At 41.5% G+C, this 17,738-nt stretch overlaps 1 protein-coding gene across 2 annotated transcripts in view; it reads right to left on the bottom strand.

Annotated features, from left to right (window-relative positions):
* The window catches only part of MDGA2 (MAM domain containing glycosylphosphatidylinositol anchor 2), a 646,753-nt gene that overhangs the window by 202,498 nt on the left and 426,517 nt on the right, over positions 1-17,738 (bottom strand). For both annotated transcript variants that reach the window (XM_066608091.1, XM_066608092.1), the window contains exon 7: positions 10,679-11,008. In XM_066608091.1, coding sequence (XP_066464188.1) covers positions 10,679-11,008 — 330 coding nt within the window. The remainder of the gene's footprint in view (positions 1-10,678; positions 11,009-17,738) is intronic.

Raw genomic sequence — 17,738 nt, 5'->3', positions numbered from 1 at the left:
ACAGACAAGGCCCTTAGGTATGAGAACGCATGGCTGTTCTTGTCAGGCAGGGTCTGCTCCTGCAAAAGTCATCTTCCCTTTTGTTTGTTGGCATGGTCCTTTTTGACGGTTACCTCTTGGTGTGACCTCTTTTTAAGGTCATTCATGCAGGCCAGGTGGATAAGTCCTACATGAACGTATCAGCTGGGGCCTAAATATTCAAAAGCATGTTTTAAAATTGACTGCATACTCCGTAGTGTGATTATGAATCATGTTTTCTGAGTTTAAGGAATTGTGGGTCCCATGATACATTTTAAATCTCATATGATGGATAGGTTCTTAGTGCCCATGAAATAAAAATGAGCAAAGAAAAGTACATTCTATGCAATGCCATTTAGCAATAGTCAACATGGGGGGGGGGGCAATCACTGTCATTATCTTTCCATTATTCTGTAAGACTCTCACATTATAAACATTTAGCTTGAAATACCTTTTATGCTAAAGGAATATTGAATATAGTAAATGCACACACAAACTATCAGAATTCTTCCCTGTTGATTCCTCTCTTGCTTATATTTTGCAAAATATTGCAATAAAAAAATGTAAGAAATACATAAAGAATTCTTCAACTTTACCCAATTTTCTACTCACTATCTCAGTTAATGATGTTGCGGCATGCCGGCAACAATCAGGAAGTATAGCTGGGGTTGTGTCACGATATCAGCCCGGTACACGTGACCACAACTGGTGTGCCAAGATGTGGCATCTTGTTGCTGCCAAAGTGTTGGCTGTTGGACATCCCTTGGAGTTTCCTATCGCTGTGGAAGGTCCTTTTGGTGTTGTCTGTTGGTAATTCCTTAATATGCCCTACCTCTTTCCCCTGCTACAATATCCCCCTGACTGGCGTACAGGAAAATGTTTTCCCTAGCCAGCCAATCAGCTACAATGGGAGTGTATTTATTCTGGGCCTGCCTCTACATGAATGCTGGTCATTTTCCTGCATGAGGTCGGGTGTGTCAGTGGCCTTCTGCAATACCAGTGGTGATACTTTTACTATGGTGCTTTTTTACCTTTGCCTAGCTATATTTTTTATATATAATATATTTCCATCTGCTATAGATCCTTCCCTATCCTCCATCTAGGCTGGGTTCCCTAGGTTTCCGACATAGGTCCGTCCTTATCGGAACGATTACCCTGCTTTTAGGAAGTGTTCACCAAGCCGAAGTTGCTTAAGGAAAGTGTTCCCACTCCTGCAGTTTTGTTATTTTATAACCTCCTTTGTGTTCCCTGTGTTTTGGTGTTTTAACTATAAGCCTACATTTGTCCCTCATGGACAAGAGTAACGTTAGGTGAGAGATATCTGTGAGAGGCACATTTTCTATGTCCTGTATGAATGTAACATATTGTAAAGGAAATTATATAAAGTAACTATGACTTTTGTAATTGTGTGTTGGACGTAGCTTCGATTATTAAATGAATGAGCGAACATCAACAAAAAGACAGGCAAGAGGATGCTTCCCTCCAAAAAGCATGCAGCTGCAGCGGCATGTGCTATTTTGCTTTGCAGACCAACAACGTTGGCAATGAGAGGTGAGCTATAATTTTACATGTCAACATATTACTTGCAAGATTCATACACATGCCTCCATGCATGCAATAACATTAGGTTTACATGTTGTAGTCAAAACTGTGCCTACATGTTTTGTAGTAAATTCATAGTTTATCACTGCTACCCCAATGTGTGAGCCTAGCCTCTTCTTTTTTTGGTCCAGCTTTCAGGGTTCTTTCACATGAATAATTTTTTTGTGTGCACTTTGGTCGTGCAGAAAAAATAGGAGCTGCTCTATTTTCCTGCATATTTGCACACTAAGAGCCGCATAGAAGTCTATGGTAGGTATGCAAATGCGCACTTAATACCTGCACAATAGGCTGTACAATTTCACTTGGTCATATGAAACCGCCTTCATTGAGGGTTTTTTTCTCGACTGGTATGGATAAAGTTGTGTTGTGAAATGCCTAAACACATGCCTGAAAAGCCAGAATAATCTGCAGCAAGATATTGGAGACAAATACACTACATTAAAAAACAGTATGACCTATTAAAAAAGTTATATATGTTTATTTTTACTTGAATTTCCTTTTTATACATGGTTTTCTGATGTCCCTGTTCGCCATTGTTTATTTTTTGTAAAATAAGTATCTTATTTAACCCATTAACGAATGCTGATACGCCTTTTGACGGCCTGTATCCACGGTCTATGTATGAAGAGAGATTGCGGGACAACCTCTCTTCATAAAGCGCAGGCGTCAGCTGTTTATTACAGCTGACACCCGCGGGCAATTGTTGCAATCAGCCACACAGCTGGTCAGCGCTGTTAACTCTTTAAATGTCGCTGTCAATTCTGACAAGGAATTAAAAAGTCATATATAAAAATAACAGCAGTACAGCAAAAAAAATAAAACATTTACAAATTTGGGATTTACTATACATGCAACTGAGTTGCATTACCTAAAAGCAACTGCAAGAAGACACTGAACGGTGGGGACCATATGAGTAAGACTTTGTGGAATGTCTCTTTTAAGCTAAAAAGGAAATCATTTTTAAAAAAACACTTATGTTCAAGCCGACCATAACATTGTGTCCATTAAAAACTAGAACATGCACTCTAGTACAAGCATGGATAACATGAAATATATAAATATACAAAGAAACACAAAACAGGAAATGAGGGAAAACTGACTGAAATCACCAAAATAGAAAGACCCTACCTTTAAGCGGAGTAATCGCCCTGATAAGGGCAGCCCCATGTCAGGTACCTGGAGTGACCCTAACTTTACCTAGATGGTGACAGGGAATGTGGTAAAGTTTAAATGTAACACAAATGTATAAACCACAGACATATGGGTGATAAGATGTTATAACACCCCAGATAATTATGATAGTAACACCAGACTTATCTCAACTAATCTGCAGGTCAGAATCAGAAACTGCTGACTGGACAACAAACCCCTTCAGACAGAGTCTTGACATAGGAGTCAAAGAGGTGCTAATATGACAGGGTGTTGTAGACTAAACTAGATCTTCATTACCATGATCAGACAGGGAGACCACACAAACTGAATGACCAGCATGAGGAGAAACCAGAATATATATATACACACACACACAGAATAATGCTGATTGGTTGGCTGACCCCCACCTCTCAGGCAATCAATCTGCCCATAAACATGCAAAACACTGTTCCCGTAAGTGGCCAATTCCACATTGATAGTGAGCATGCACTGATGAGCAGGTCACGTGGACTGGAGCTCACGCCAAGATCGCACCCAGGTCCCGTTCCAGAGTTGCAATTGGCGCACCATGACATTATTACAAGTACAGATTCTTTCCACAAAATTAACCAAAACACTGTCATACAAAACACATCCACTTTTCTTAAACGTAAACTGTTTCAGGTTTCATTGAATTGCTCTCAAATCATAGTAGTTTAAGTCACTTTACAACAATAGATATGTATGCAACTATTTCAAGATGCCCTTGTATTCTAGATTAACTTGTATTTAACTTTTATTGCTCTTCTAAGTCAAACCATTGTACATGTCTACATGAAAAATGGCACAGGAACACAATAGAGCCCTCACTCTGAAAATTTCCTACCATGCCATTGCCTTCTATCATTCTATACAGTACATCTGATGTCTCACATCCATCATCATCTGGATGACATTGTATATTCCAGTGCTTGACTAGCTACTCATCATCTAAAATTATATCAAACAATTGACAAGGCATCTTCCATCTTCGCCAGGATACAGTTAGTATTTTAGACGACCAAGACGAAATCAAAGACCCATGTTCCATGAATCTTTCTATTGTTGCCTACCAAAGAGACTTTGAAATGGATGTAAATGAAAGCCTTGGAACACTCTACCTGGCATAAAAGCTCAATGGGGAGCTCTCGAAAAGGTGTAACATGTCAATCTGTGTCTGACAACATCTCACTTTCACTTAAAATTGCAGCCTGCAGATCTTTGAGTCCCAATCTTACTCTAAAAACAGTAATTTTAAACACTTTCTTCTTCATTTCATATTGCTTCTCTCTCAGCAAAAATGCTTATTGCGCTTGCATTGTAGAAAATAGTTGAAAAAATCCAGCTGCACGTGTTTCTTGGAGGGAAGTTAAGTGGAGAAATTATTTCCCATAGGCTACAGGTTGATTTGGAATTGGACAGGAATATTTGTCATGGTGATGAGTTTGAGGTTATCCGGGGCAATAAGTCAACTACTCTCCGTATTGTTTTAACTTACAGTAGATGTTGACATTGTTTGATCATAAACATGGGAGCAGTGAATATATGGAGAGGAAGCTCTTTGAGGATAGTGCTCAAAATTGCATTGCAAAATGGTTTTCAAGAGAGGTGTTCCTTTCAAAGATGATTGCCAGCATGTGTTTTATATGCTGGAACTAAAGATCTATCACAAAAATCTGGTCTGTATAAAGAAGTGGTCTTTTGGAGAAGTTTCACTCATATGGTAATGAGATCCTGTATAGTGGAGAAAAAATGTAAAGGGGCTGTGAACTTTTTACATTCTCTTTTTGTTAGAAGGGTCCCTTAAAGAGGAACCATCACCTCTCTCCTGACATATCTGTTTCAGTAACTTCATGAAATAACAATACTGCAGAATCTTTTCTCCTAGGGACTCTGGTAGACACGTGTTTTTTTGCGCACAAAACAAATACGCTCCATAAAATGTGCGCGACTGAATCTCCATGCTTTTTTTTACATGTGCCAGTGTTCAGTGCTGATAGGACTCCCCACAGGCATGAAAGAATCCCCTGCCACATCTGTCACAGCTGTGACAGAGGTCCATAATGCTATTCACTGCCACCCCATTGGGATTAATGGCAACCCCTGCAGCAATGATTTTTGGAGGTGGCTTGAAATATAAGCCCTACCCCGATAATCATCCTTAGCTGTTAAAAAAAAAAAATTAACTCAACTAGAATCAGAGGCATCGCTTTCTGGAGGCGGGGATTTTTCAATGCCTGTCCACCAGAATACAGATTAAGATTGACGAGGATGAGGAGAAGAGTCAGATAGCGTTTCTAGGTGAGTTAGGGACGATTTTTGAGGTAAGACTTATATTTCAAGCCCCTCCTGAAAATTATTGCTGTAGGGGTTGCCTTCACCCCATTTGCATTCAATGGGGTGGCAGCAGCACCGGCCTAGCTGCATTGTGCCATTCCTCCATTATAGTCTCACATTCTCAGTACTGATTGTAGTGGGATACACCCAGTTGCACACAGTTGTCAATCTCAATTTAAAAAACTAGTTTGGTATCACCATAATCATACTAACCCACAGAATAAAGATAACATAATTTTACTGCACAGTGAATGTTGTTAAAGCATTTCCACCTTCAAAATGCGCAGCTGCATTTTTTTTTTACATTTCCCCACTTAGCAAATTTTAAAACTCTTCCAGTGCATGAAATTGTATGTTAAATAGTCAAACTACTAACGACCACTTATTAGTGAGTATGTATGTGAGTGCTTCTCATGCTCCGCTCCTGGTGACGTAATCACTCTGCCCCCTGGTGACGTCGTTGCAGGTCCTACAGTATATATAAAACACATAGCCTGACCGACAGAAGAAAGAACAACGTTAGGGCTCTTGGAAGGGGAGCACAAAAAAAATCAAAATGACACTACAACTAAGCCATTATTATTTAGAGACATAACTCAGCAGTCCTGACAGAAGACACTGACTTACTGCCTCCACAGAGATCCGGTGGGCTGAAGGACCTGTGGTGATGTCACTGCTGTGCGATAAGCCAAGCTGTGTTTCTCTTGTGTGGGAATCAAGATGGATGTAGTAGAGCTCTGTGTGTGGGGATCATAATAGATGTACCATGTAGCAGAGCTGTGTGTGTAATGTGTTGCGTGCATAATGCATGGGAATAAAGATGGATGTAGTAGAGCTGTGTGTGTGATATGTGGGGATCATAATGGATGTACCATGTAGTAGAGCTGTGTGTGTAAAGTGTTGTGTCTGTAATGTGTGGGAATCAAGATGGATGTAGTAGAGCTGTGTATGTGATGTGTGGGGATCATAATGTATGTACCATGTAGCACAGCTGGGTGGCGCATTGCACCACCAGAAACACTGGTGCTATAATTTCCTAATAATTACTAGTACGGATTAAAAATACTTGTTCCGCAAAAATAAGCCCATATAGATATGTCATTGGTAAAATGAAAGAGCTATGATTTTTTTGAAATTAGAGAGGAAAAAAATGAAAACAAGAAAATGGAAAAAAAGTGGAAATTAGTTGATGTGGGAAATGTACAGATGTAGCAAATGATAACATTTAAGGCATTATAACTCAACTACAGGGTGCATGTACCACAATGCTGCAAATTATCTTATCAGGGCTTAAACAGATGGTCGTGATTTTTACCTGTTATGCGGCCGTGAAAATCATGGCTGCACAATGGGATGAAATGGAACCATTGTTCTCAATGGTTTTGTTTTCAAAGCACTATTCTTGTGTGTTAATACTACATGTGAGAACGATAGGGCAGAACCTATCTTCCCGGTTTTTTTCCAAACTCACGCACACTAACATGGAGTTTGAATGGTGTGAAAAAAACCTTGGTTCCTGCGCAACTACGCTCCGTAGCGGCAAGTGTAGTAGTTGCACATACGCCCATCTGAAGAAGCCCTTTGTCTGTAATTATTATTATTGTAGTTTCCCTTTAAGATAATGCAGTCCTATGTAAATGGCCAAATAACACATCCTGGCATTACCATGAGTTGTTCAAATGATGAGTTCAGCCCTGCTACATCTAGCCAACTTGATTCTGTTACATTTCTAAATGTGACGCATACACTTTGTACAGTATTTTTAGGTACCATGGGAAGAAGTATAATGCCTAAGTGCTTAAGGCTGAGTAAGTGAAAGGATCATACAACAATTTATAGCTTATACATCCTGTTCTATACCCCTTGCAGCATCAAAAAGCTAACATAACTTACATTGTGTATAGAGTTAAAAGCCAGAATGCAAAAATCACTTTGTAACTGAGAGAAGCAATCGCCGCTCTGATGGGATGTGTGTCTTTAATTTGATACTACTGATTGAACTCTGTTTCACAGTTACAGAAAAAGCTGTATAAATACCCCTCTAGCAATACAGTCTTTAATGAAAACCCAGATATGATTTACAAGGAGCCGTTCTCGTGTTAGCCAAAATAATGTTGAAGTAATAGCTTCCACATCCAGAGGAATAGAAAATAAATAATATGGTAGACTTTTATCTTCTCAGTCTCAGTAGATGGGCTTTAAAGGACAGTCAGACCTCAAAGACACCTTAAAGGAACAGGAATTCTTCCTAAAACATTTGATAAAACACATCAAATAAAGAATTTCAAATGTCAAAAAATTGTTTTTTCCTAATTTTTTTAGAGGCATCCAGAGAGGTAACTCCCTGGCCCAAAGCAAAATCCGTTATAAGGACCCCAACCATCATGCGTCATTTCTAATATGACACCTTTTCAGTGCCTATAGAGCCTGTATTGTTTCTGCCCATAAATTTGTACAATAGTTTAGGCTGAATGACCCACATAGAAGCCTCATTCACATGAGCATTTTTACACAGCTATTTTGTCGCTTAAAATATTGTCCGAAAATCATGACCATGTAAAGTATTGGATTACAATGCAATCAACCACATGGCCGATTTTCTGGCCTGTGAAAAAAATCGCTGCTTCAAAACATCAAATCGACGACCGTTTTCAGACGGTGATTTTTCACTCTGCATCAAAAGATAGGTCTTGACTAGAGATGAGCGAGCGTACTCGGCTACGCCCCTTTTTTACCCGAGTACCGCGATTTTCGAGTACTTCCCTACTCGGGCGAAAAGATTCGGGGGCCGCCGTGGGTGAGTGGGGGGGTTGCAGCGGGGAGTGGGGGGGAGAGGGAGAGAGAGAGGGCTCCCCCCTGTTCCCCGCTGCTACCCCCCACACCGCCACGCCTCCCCCCTCCCCCTGCCCCCCGAATCTTTTTACCCGAGTACTGAAGTACTCGAAAATCGCGGTGCTCGATCAAGTAATTACTCGAAACGAGTAAGTTCGCTCATCTCTAGTCTTGACCTATCTTTTGACGAAAAACCCTGGAGGCTCCCATAGACTCCTATGGGAGCTAAAAGAAATGTGAGTGGGAGGGAGTCTACCTGTGTCTGGTGCTTGGAAACAAAGACAGCTGGCTATAATAAAGCATTAGAAGTCATTTTGAGGATTTCTGCTGACTGAAGGAATTCTGCACTGCAGCGTATTTTTCCCGCAACACACCCATGTGAATGGATGAGGAAACGCTAATTAATCGTGGGTCTCGATTGGGGCTTTTCTTCACTTATGTGATTTTTGTCCGTGATGCGGCCGGTGTAGAATAGCAACGCTCGTGTGAATTAGGCCAGAGAGAGAGAAACCATGTGGAGGAGGGGTGATTGCTAGAGGTCAAACGGCTCCCTAGATTATCCCAAGATTACAGGTATTCAATCCTCAGATCCTGTATAGCATGCTCAGCTATAGCTGTTAGTCTCATAGAGATTAATTAAACATGACCACTACTCCATTAATACGGTGAGACTTGCGGGACTCAGAGGTTACAGTACAGGCTAAAGTGGCAATAGTGGGGCAAACCCTTCAAAATGGTCTGTTTACCGGATAACATTGTCCACATGCTCCAACTGTGTTAAAATAACAAAAACAGCAGTGCTTACACACCTCTAACACAGGAATTTAGTGCTTTGCTTGTTATTGCTAATAAGTCACCTGACTAATGCAACCAAGCAGAGACTGCAATGTCTACATTCTGTACTCCTGCAATCATGGCACCCAAGATGTGAGTGAAGATGCTGAGAGAATGGGTGATGACGCTGCAACCTCTGATTTGCTGCAAAGGTCAGGTGACGTACAGAGACATCAGCAGTATCAACAAACTCGAATACTACTGTGGGGCTAACGCATTAGATCATGGAGGCAGAAGAGGGATTAGTACTGTTCTTTTTGTTATTTTAACACAGTTGAAGCTAGAGGGGCAATGTTGTCCAGTAGCTGGAACCGGACAAGCCCTTTAAGGAAGAGTGATGGTGCATATGAGTGGAGTTGAAAGAAAAGTCAAATACTCTAATTCTCGTGATCTTGGGAGGCTCTGTGTGATCAGACTTTACTCAATCAGACATATATGGTATATAAAAAAATCATATTTATATTTTTTCATTGGCAAAACCATTTTAAAACATCGTCTCTGGAAAGCTAACAATGCTTCAGGAATGACTCCTACCAAGCTATAGTGGCAGTGATGGAGTAGGAAGCCGCTACTCAATATTTCTAGATTCTCACCTTCCCTTTCTTCTTATAAGCAGGAACTCTGTCTTTCAAAAGGGCCAACATCATGAACTAGAGATGTTTGATTATATACAAAATAGTTATTGTGCTCATTCTGCTTTTTGAATGGAGAAATGTTAAACAGACATGGATATAGTCAAGGAGTAGCTCCTTCAGATGGTAAGCAACCAATCAAAGAGATTCTGGAATTTCAAATCCAAAAGAGCTGGATCTCTATTATATAAGCCAATAATGAAGAACTTCTCTGAGTAGTACTCATTCCAAAAAGTTAAAAGGTATGCTAGCATGTTGCTCCAGTTCTAATTGATGAATATGAAGGTGCTTCGATACGCATGAGGAGTTATCATGTTGTATCTTCAAACGTAAAGTTGTTCAGTGTTGTCACCGACTGTATGTTAGTATGAATTTCAAAGTTGGGAAGTTTGTGATGTCTTTTAAGGAGGTGGGGCTCAGGTGGAGCTATATACTGTTTTGTCCACGTGGGTGTAGTTTATATGGGTAATAATAATCAAACACTACACAGGTTAACTGTCCGAGTCCTGTGTGATAGGTGTGGGCACAATAGGCTTCAGGTTATGAGAATTTGCCATTCGCTGTCTCACCTCCCCAAGATGGTACGTCAGGGAAAGTTCTCTGTGGAAGTCCCTCATACAGGGTTGGCAAAGATGCGGCTGGTGTAATGAAAATGTTAATGGTCACAACCACATTATGGCTCTAATGTTGTGTATAATAACTTTTACTTTTAAATGATGGGAAGTAACATTTCGAAAAGTGTTCCACCACACTTATATGGAAGGTCTCCAGCGCCAAACTTTGGCAGCAGAAGGCTGACCTTTCAGGTTCTCTCCTGCAGGTATCCCTTTAATGTTTCCAGTTGCAGGCCAAAATAGTAGCTGGCTGGTATGGAATCTCATCTGCCACCATCTGAGCAGGTACTGTCCTTTCGCTTTCTGCTCCTCTGTTCTTGCAGCATCACTGAGCCACATGAAAGCCTTATTAACAACTTTCAAGTCCCATTGAGAGAGCCCAAGGCCCTGTTTTCCACTACTTCTGCCTCATACCACTGTTTTTTTAAAGGAACTAATAACAGCAATTAAACAGTAAAACAATAATAAAACATCTAGATAATAAATCACTGGAGTATAAAGAAGTAATTCACCTTCTTATTACCAAAAAGCAAACAAACTGACAACCAAAAACAAGCAAGGTAGGTAGGACACACTTACAACTGAAAATCTGCTTCCTCGCTGGACAAAATAAAATTAAAAATAGGTATAACCCCTTACCTGTGCTGCTGGATATATTCACATCATTGCTGATATCTGGTACACCTCCCCCTTTAAGTGAAGCAACACATGTGTATGTCCCAAAATCCGTAAATTTTAAATCAATGATATCCAGATTGGTGGTGCCCGGAGAGACATCAGGGTCCGTTTGAGTGATGACCATCCTTTCAGAACTTCTTAAAGGACGGCCATTTTTAAACCAACTAAAGGTAAGTTCCTCGGATGGAACGGCTTCCACCTGGCAAGATATTTTCACCTCTCGGCCAATTTGGATGTTATCGTCTTTGTGGTAGGGATCAGGAGTTATCCAGTAACGTCCTTTTTTTAAAGCTAAAATGAGAAAAAAAATATGAGAAATTATTATTATTTTGACGTCATAGATTACATGATGAAGGCCTACATTAGCTTGATGCCAAAACATTTACATTTCTCTAGGATACGGTGGCTTAGTAAATAACATTGAAGCCTTTAAACCACTCAGGTTCTGGGTTTGGATTTTGTACATTCTCTAGATCATCTTTCCCCACACATAACTGATAGGGTGATTAACTTCCTAAAAAATGTGTCCAATTTTGTGTGAATGTGATGGTCGCTCAGGGGTTTTCCTTCGATTCCACGCAGAGAGTTCCAACCATGACAACCAGTAGAGGATGTACCGCTCTTCTGATGGCTGTCATGTAGTCCATGAGTTCTACACATTTGCCGTGTGTCCAAGTTGCACTTGAAAAGGTTCTGGTGTAACTCAAATCAGACACCTGTTCGTAAGCTGTCCAATACGCGAATGGCTCATTAACATACATTTGCATGTCCTAATTTTCCTACGTGATATGGAGAAGAACAGGAGATGCAATGAGTTTTTTCATACAGTCCATTGATCTACATGAAAAAATAGCAGTGTGCATAGCCCCATAGGCTATAATGTGTGCGTGTGTGTTGCCCGTGACTTAACACTGGGAATACACACACCCAAACACTGCTAGTGTGCCGGAAGCTTTATGTCTCCTGCACACTTCAGAGCTGGATTCCACATGTGGACTCCTGCAGCTGAATCCAGCTCTTGCAGCAGCAGCGTCCATGCACACCTGCTCTGTTGGCTTCTTTTCTGTACTGTGGATGGACCCGGCGGCTCGCTGTCGCACATGCGCAATACAGAGGGTTTTTTCCCCACACCATTGTTAGGTGAAGACGCAAAATCCGCATCCTGCCCACAATGTTCATTGCAGACGGGCCGTCTGCGCAGAATTGGCACAAAAATGGAGCATGCTGCGATTTTTCCTCTGCTTGCGGAAACCACAATTGGTTTCCTCAAGGGTGGAGGAAGAATCGATTTCCCATTGCATGCTATGGGCGCTATTTGCTGCGGAACATTGATGCAGATGCCCGCAACGGATTCCGAAGCAAATATCCGCCGTGAGCAGGAGGCCTTATTGTGTGCTTATGTACATGATAGAAGGGCAGCATTGCAGGAAGTTAGTGGCCCTCAAAGCGTACTCCCACTGCTGTGGGCACAACTACAATTGGCGGCACGGAGCATGGTTGCACCTGAATGAGGGGAAACCCTTCTCCTTTGTTGACTGTTCAAAGTCCGCACCAGAGTGTAGGAGTTAAAAAATAACAACAGGAAGATAGCGTCTGCTCCTTATTCCCCCGCACGTAGTTTAACTACGTGTTGGAAAAGCCGGTCAGGTCTTATCTTTCCCGGCGGAACAAATCATGGAAAAGTGGTGGTGAAAACGAAACTACTGAAATCCCAGAGAGATAAGTGGTTTTGTTTTGTCTCTTTATACGACTGTAATTATCGTGGCCGTGTAAGAGGAGAAAACCATCTGAATCCGCCCTCATGTATACAGTATGTATGTAACCCCCTCTTTATGAATGCCACTGAAGACTAGAAATTTTTTATATTAACCCTATTTTAGGGGTCTTTTTTTGCATTAGCCTCTGAAGTTCTTTGCAATTACTTTTTACTATAAATCATACCAGCGGATTAGGGATGAATTTGTCTTTTAATTGTATTGTCTGTGCATCAAGATAACTCTCAGGGTGGCCTGACACGAGCATATGCGCAAAAATGTTCACATAAGTGCATTGCATTTATGCCATGAACGACGTGCTTCCGCACGTGTTTTTGTGCATACTACTGTATTTTTTGCGCTTGCAGGGCCATTTTCCATGGGCACGCGACACATCCACGCCATTTAAAAGGCTATTTAGTCTAAATAGTTCCAGGTATGTTCTTATTCCTGTGAAATTGCGCAATTAAATGGGTATTGAGTGCTCTATGGAGCCTTTGGGTGCAAATGCGCACAAAAATAGGGCATGCTGCATTTTTTTTATGTGCGTGAGATGCAAGCACAAAAAAGAGTGATGAGAATTAACCCATTGAAATCCCTTTTTCCGTTTTATTTGTCTCTCTCCTCCAAAAAGGGAGCAGAGAGACGAAAACCCTACACTGAGCCCCAACGCAGGTGTGAAGGCAGCCTTGCTCATGACGTTGGAGTAACTATGTAAAGAACAGGTGATATCACCATAGGGTGCACCAGTTGACAAACTCAACTTTTCAAGTTTCAACGCAGCCAAATGATATGGTAATTGAGAAAAACAAGAAAAACAACTTTTTTCTAGTTGTCCCTTTCAAGTAACGGACTTTAAAATCACTTAGGAGAATCTGCCTGGAGAGTGCTGACCCAGCATGTTATGCAGTGTAATTACTGCTATGTTCACGCAGGAAGCAGATAGATAGCTGTACTTTGACTCTGTAACCATCTCGGATTTTAATAACCATTATTGAATGTACTGTATATAGCGATGATTTTCTGCTGGGATGTAAAGAGTATTTTTAGATTCTGCCCAAATACACAAACAAGCACATTATCCTCCTGCATAATTTATTAATTTGAATGTTTAATAAGCAGATTTACACAACTGCTTGATTAAAACTGCTTACTTTGGAAATAACACACAGTCCATAGCACAACATGCCACCAAGAGTCAATATCATAAATGCTTGTTTCATTTGGCTTTAGAGAACTCCACAGAATACTTAAAGCAGATGTCCAGCAGAGAGCTCAGACATGATGAGCCTACGGGTAATGCTTACCTGCTCGTTATTTTTACTCCATTAGGGCAAAACTATGATCAATGGCTCCAGCCTAGATACAGTCTACAGGGATTCTGAGTTGTCTGGTATTGCATCATTCGCTTGATTGGAGCTAGACTGCAATACCAGACAGAGCCATGGATAAGAGGGGCACTGTTTTTAGAAATAAGAAGTTGATCCTTTTTAATAGTCATCGATAAAACATTTAAAGAGATCCTTCAGTCCAGGACAAGCAAAAATGGCCACACCGCTTCTCTGACAACATGATGCACATTGTGCATTAGTACGCATGATTAATCTTAGACACTAGACACTGCTTTGATTGTGGTACTGGCCAGTCAGAGCAACATTTAAGGCCCTTTTACACACTGATTATCGCTCAAAATTTGCTCAAAAGGCATCTTTTGAGCGATAATCGTTGTGTGTAAATCTGTGCCCATCATGCACTTACTGTGCACTTTTCGTCCATCGCTGACTGCAGGTAAGCATGAAATGCTGAGTTATCTGTGGGCAGTGCTGATAACATTCTTTAACAGCTGCTGTCCCACTGGAGAACAATAGCGATGTATTTAGAGAACAGACCACCCGCTGTTCTTTAAATATAGGCAAATGAAGCTAGTTAGCTACTTAAGAGCTGATAAGCCCATTAGGACCTAAGCAAAATGATCGCTCAAATTTTGAGCGATCATCTGTGTGTGTAAATGCACCTTAGTCTACCGACTATACACAGTGTGCATTAGGTAATCAGAAAAGTGGCATGGCCATCTCTGTTTGTTCCGGCCCCGAGGGTTAGTTTAATGATGTGTTCTCACTAAGAACAATTTTATCACACCCTCTATCCACCAGAGATTTCCACCTAATAGGAGAGTGAGGTCTCCATGGCATCCAAGCAGAGACTAAATGGTGAGTTGGCTGTAAATATCCATGCCTCTCCCTTTACATTTATAGACGTTATAAACACAGCCACCTCACTATTCAATCTCCAGTTTGAAGTGGTGTGCAATGGTTGCCTCACCCGGAGGATTGAGCGTCAGGAAGTGCGTAAATCCCAACAGGTCGGGCACCGAAAAAGTGCTACTGCTCAAATTGCACAAGCAGAAGCCTACCCAAACTTACCAAGAAAGCTGAAGAAGCTAATGAAGATCTGTCATGAAAATAGACCACTTTAATTTAAGGTCTTCATAATACTAAGCAAATGGATTGACCAACACCCAGTACCAGCCCCCAAAATCCTGATTGGGGACCAAAAATAATTTTATGCTTTATGTAAAGAAGTGTATCCCTTCCAGCTCAGGTACTGTTATATCTAGAGATGAGCGAGCGTACTCGGAAAAGCACTACTCGTTCGAGTAATTTGCTTTATCCGAGTATCGCTGTGCTCGTCCCTGAAGATTCGGGTGCCGACACGGAGCGGGGAGCTGCAGGGGAGAGTGGGGAGGAACGGAGGTAAGATCTTTCTCTCCCGCCCGCTCTCCCCTGCTCCCCACTGCGACTCACCTGTCAGCCGCAGCGGCACCCGAATCTTCAGGGACGAGCACAGCGATACTCGGATAAAGCAAATTACTCGAGCGAGTAGTGCTTTTCCGAGTACGCTCGCTCATCTCTAGTTATATCTCTTGGCCAACCATCCGAGAGGCATGCTTATCTTTGCACATAACATGCATTTCCTTTTGGTTCCCTGAACTGATGAAGTAGACGTTCCCTTCATCCTGAGGATAGGATGGGATGACGTATGTAAAGGGAAAGGTTTCTGCTGGTGAAGACATGAGCATGCATGATGCCGAAGGGAAGGACCAAGATGTGGGTGACATCTTCATATCCCTCTGTACCTGTTTATTTGACTAGACTATCGTATGCTTTTTTCTATACTACCATTTTTACAGACTTCTCAAATGAAAGCATAACCTAAAATAGCATATAGAATATCACAAATGACAATGTATGACAACTTTGCTACAATTGTATTTGATGGAAACTTTTCCATTAACGAGAGCAGAAAGACCTGTTCCCGATGAGAACATTGTAGTGTCTGCTGTCTATACCTGCACTGTGAGGCAAATGTGCTAATAGTTTTCACTCATTTCCATTCCATTCTGGAATAGAATTCATCTTCTGCTCACAGAGTCTTGTCTCAGCTGTTGTAATATGCACTGACCAGTCTCGGGTGAAATTGAGAACATGCTACAGTTTTCCCTTTCTCCGGTCTGCTCATATTCAGATGCATGTAACCAATGAAGTGTGACACTGTATTTCATCAATACATAACACGTGCACTGTACACCTCTATGAAAGTACATTTATTTAGAAGCGGTGACTCAGGTGATAATAAAAAATAAGCGTTGGAGAGATTCAGCAATATTTTAACTCTCATGGTGCATATACTTAGAGTGGATCACTTGTTTTACTCCGTATTTCCATAGAGAAACATGGTTGCACAATATATCGCTGGCTGAGTTCCAGTGTTCTAACTCCCAATTTGCTAAATTTTTGTGATGGTGCTTTGAATGTTTGACAGCTTGTATAGTTGAACACATCTGATACACAGTGCATTAATATGCATCATTACTCTAAAAGTGCTTTTAGACACAAAGATGATTGCTCAAAAGATGGCTTGTAGAAGGTGCACAATAGTCTCTCTGCTCACATATCACTCATTGTTGTCATGGATTACAGGGGCGATTTATCTGAGTTGCAAAAAAGGGTGATAATTGGCTTTTGGGCTAAGGGTAGCAGTATTTCTCAAACAGTGCAATTTGTGAACTATTCGCTTGCTGCTGTGGTGAAAGTGTATCGTGAGTGGACAAATGGCCCCACTAGGAATAACTAATGTTGAACATATAGAACATTACAAGCAATTGATGTGGTAGCTGAATGCCGGCAATGAAGGTGGATAAAGGCCAACCGATATGCTACAGTGGAGCCATAAAAATGAGCCAGGGGGCTACCAGATGTGTGTCTAAAATAACAGTTCAGCAAACTCCATTGCTTATGGGGCTCCAAAGCAGAGGGATGGTCACTTCACCTATACTAACAAAGGTGCATCAAAAGAAAAGTGTTACACCTGTCAGCTCATAGTTAATTTTGCCAGCACACCTTGTTCTGTCCAGATGAGCTAGGGTTAACATCTCCTGTGCCTTCCAGTCAGGTTAATTACCCTGCTATGTGTCTGAGTAGTGTGCTGGTGATTAAAAGGTCTATCTACCTATCGGCTCCTCCCACCAGTTTGTCTGCTAGACCTCGCTGTTATCAGCAAGGCCTTCCCAGCTGCCTCTGTTCTATTTGTATTGTTTCGTGTTGCTTCTTGTCATCTGCCTTTCCTGTCGGCGCTAGTGGGTAGTAGTCTCTTGCATAGGTACAGCGGTCCCTGTCTGTCCCCCCTAGTAAGCGTAGGGTCAGAGTTGGTGGCCTAGACGTGTCCACCATCAGGGCTATCTCCAGGAAGGGACAGTGGCATGGATGTAGATCAGGGAGCCCTGTGCCAAGCGTACTTAAGCAACCGCCCTAATACCATAACAAAAAGACTTCAATTTGCATGACAGTATTGAAATTGGACCACCGCTGATTGGCAAAAGGTTTCCTTCTCCAATGAGTCACGATTTCTTCTTCATCGAATAGATTGATGTTGGCGTGTCAGAAGAGAAACTTCAGAGCACCCTGTAACCACAAGCTGGTAATGGCAGCATTATGGTCTTGGGAATTTTTTCATGGCATTCTCTGGGCCCATTCATCCATGTGGAAGGCACTCTGAATGGATCTGGTTATGATTCCATCCTTTCGGATCACATACACCCATACGTGCTGTTTGTCTTCTCTGGGGCAGATGGGAACTTCCAGCAAGACAATGTGATATGTCACATGGCTAGAAATATCTGACAGTGTTTGAAAAAGCATGACCAAGACTTTAAAGTATTTTACTGGCCCCCAAATTCTCTAGATTTGAACCCAATTGAGCATCTGAGA

This window comes from Eleutherodactylus coqui, chromosome 6 (assembly GCF_035609145.1).
Source record: "Eleutherodactylus coqui strain aEleCoq1 chromosome 6, aEleCoq1.hap1, whole genome shotgun sequence".
NCBI lineage: Eukaryota > Metazoa > Chordata > Amphibia > Anura > Eleutherodactylidae > Eleutherodactylus > Eleutherodactylus coqui.
This window is presented reverse-complemented; position numbering and strand designations above follow the sequence as displayed.